Source organism: Poecilia latipinna, unplaced genomic scaffold (genome assembly GCF_001443285.1).
Source record: "Poecilia latipinna isolate Pla-1442-1.1 unplaced genomic scaffold, P_latipinna-1.0 Scaffold369, whole genome shotgun sequence".
In the NCBI taxonomy this organism is placed as follows: Eukaryota; Metazoa; Chordata; class Actinopteri; order Cyprinodontiformes; family Poeciliidae; genus Poecilia; species Poecilia latipinna.
In genome coordinates, this window is record NW_015112985.1 from 489017 (window position 1) to 492009 (window position 2993).

Consider the following 2993-nt stretch of genomic DNA (forward strand, 5'->3'; position numbering starts at 1 on the left):
CTGCACCTCCTCCAGCAAACCCACTGCCGTTTGGAATAACAGATGAATAAATGGATGAGGGGGAAAAAACAGTAGACTCAAACCACAGTGGAACTCAGCAATGGTCAGCCAGGCCCACCACGCCTCAGCAAATGTTTGTCCAAACCTGTTATTTCTGGCATTGTACTGTCTCAAAGAGATCATTTCATTCTCCATAAGGAATGCAGCGGCTATAAATAGCCTGTAGATGAAGGAGGGGAAATCAGAGATTTGTAGACTAATTACAGAGCTGGAGTTGAACCCTTCTGTTATGGTTCATTTTTCATCAACCTCTGTCTCCATGACTGTCTGACTGACTGACCAACCGAGGCGAATTGGACATTTTCTCAAAGGGACACGAACATCTGAGCTGACCCCTCCGTTTTCTGCGCCGATCAGCGTGCGAGCAGCACTTGGACCTCATGATCCTCGAGAAAGACAAAAGGGCGTAAATGGATGCAATTATCAAACACACCCTTCTCGTTTTGCTCCAACACATTCACTGTGCATTTGGGAAGAAAAGAAAAACTGGAGATGACTGACAAGCAGAGGTGGGGCCCAAATTAGTCGGACGGGGGCGGCAGTGGTGGGAAATGCTACTGTAAAGCTGGAAAATGCTCCAAACTCAATAAAAGAAGAAACAAAGACATAAAACGTGCAGGTTTATTGGAAGGAATGTGTTCCTTCTGTTTGTGGTTAATTAATGACTGTTGCTACTCAGTAAAATAATGTAATTTCCTTTCAGATGAAGACACGTTGATGTCTTTGTATAGTCACTTTGTTGTGGCTGAGGGAGGAGAAGGGAAAGGTGGAGGCCTCAGAAATCACTGACAAGTTTATCACATCCAGGATGATTATTTCAAGATCAGAAAACATTTTTAAACTATTGCTTTTATAAAATACAACTATAATCATTACCAGGTCTTTTCTAAAGGACAGAGGGTCAGATATTTATTGGAAAACACAAGGAAACAAAGAAGTTTAAATTATTGTGGAAATGCCACCCCCGTGTGGGAATAATGAAGAACTGCATTACGTTTGAAAACATGCAGTTTAATTAGTCATTTTATTTTTATTTTTATTTTTTTTTCAGAATTGTGGCATTATCTTTATTTTTAGCTGTTTAGGCTACTTACATTTCCACCCTATCATCTGGAATAAAATGTGATGACGTTATGCATATCCTGTTTATAGGTATCTTAGACTCTGAGTCAGGCTGGTAGAGCGCCAAATTATCTGAAAAATAAGCCCTAAATGTTCGGCTAAGCTGGAGTTCAACTGTAACTTTTGCAATATAGTCTTAATAATGACTCTTAGGAAACTTTTCTCTTAAGGTTAGTTAGTTTGTGTTGAAAACTGAAAGGAAATATTCTACAAATGTTCCCTGGTGGTACCTTATACATTTTACTATACACTTTAGTAAACCAACTTCATGGAAGGTTCCTTCGAGGTTCTTTAAATATTATCTAGAACATTGACGAGAACCTCTTGAACTTTCTTTGGACTTGCTCTTATTGTTAGTTTCAACACGGAGACTTTGCAGTTTTGTGTTTTCAGGAAACGTTAACAACGACTTGGCCAATGATAATAATAAAGTTTCGTCTCCTTGGTTACCTTAAAGTTCCATGATCACTGTCCGACTGAGGTTTGCTCGGGGGTCTCCGGCTGACTCACACCGTTGGAGGTGACCAAAGAAGCAGAGCTGCAGAACTTTTGCGGGCCATGTTTAAACTCGGATTATAGTCCGAATACATCTTTAAGAGGCAAAAATTATTCGGATGAATGTGGCTATGGAGGTGGAGAATCAAAACACGGTGAGTTAAACTGTCTTTACGACGTTGCTAGTCGTTCAGCTAGCCGGCGATGCTAACAGTTCTAACGTTTTTGACGTTGAATATTTTCAATAGGGACTTTCTTCTGTTTTAACTTTGCTGTCAGTACGGTATCGCCATAACATTAGAGTACAAGACATAGTTGGATACATTTTTCACCAAATTAAATAAATTGTAGGCTTTTGAAGTACGGTCTCTTGACCAAGCTCGGGTGCGACTGTGCAAATTAAACAGAGGAAATGGAAAATATATTATAAAGATAATGAATTTATGCTTAAGAACGGCCATGTTCGCAGCTAGCAAAATGTAAAATGTATTTTTGTGGTAAAATTGAAGTGAAAAATGGTTCGTAATCTAGTTTGTGTGAAGTTAGTATCTGATTCGTAGCTTTCAAATGCCGAAAAGGGCTATTTCACAGTTTTTACGGGCTCCGCACTGTGGCCTTTTGTTGAACTTTCATCAAATAGAGTAATATCCTTGAAACTAGAAAATTCCTGAAGAAATTTCGCCGGGGCCTGCCAAAGTGTGCCTGTTGGTTTGGACCCAGCGTTCTGATGCTAAAAATAAGCATCAATGCTAAGCTTTGCTAAATTGTAGTCAATAACCTGTGGAAAGGCATAAGCATGTTGACTAAGCTGTACTTGTACCATTCATTATGTTAAAATCAATGCATAAGCTAAAATTAGCCAAAATGCTAATGTTAGTGTGAAGGGTATCAGTAGCATGTGGAGCATCACTAGCATGTTGTCTGTCATTGACTTACTCCATTCAGTATACTAAACATGGCAAATAAGTAAGAAAATTAACAAATAGGTTATTTTACGTAAAAGGCTAATGCTAATGCACTAGTCAAGGACAGTGAAATGCTAATATTTGTGCTAATGTTAATGAACTTCCTTGCTATGCAAGGCAGTTCACTATCCTGAGGAAAACAAACATAAAAAAGGCTAATAATATTGCAGCCCCTATGGCGGTGCACTAACGTGGGAGGAATATTCCAGTAAGCTTCATTTTAAATGACCACACTAATTCAATGTGAAATAGTAGTTTGGTTAAAACAGTCATGTAAATCCCAAAAGACCAATTGCTTGATGTAAAAATGGTCAAGGCTTTTATTTTGAAATTTTTATTAAGCTTTATTTT

At 38.5% G+C, this 2993-nt stretch overlaps 1 protein-coding gene across 2 annotated transcripts in view; it reads left to right on the plus strand.

The window, feature by feature from the left end:
* Positions 1 to 1632: 1632 nt before the first annotated feature.
* The window catches only part of LOC106949911 (protein boule-like), a 9857-nt gene continuing 8496 nt past the window's right edge, over positions 1633 to 2993 (plus strand). For both annotated transcript variants that reach the window (XM_015036470.1, XM_015036471.1), the window contains exon 1: positions 1633 to 1832. In XM_015036470.1, coding sequence (XP_014891956.1) covers positions 1797 to 1832 — 36 coding nt within the window. In that variant the 5' untranslated portion in view covers positions 1633 to 1796. The remainder of the gene's footprint in view (positions 1833 to 2993) is intronic.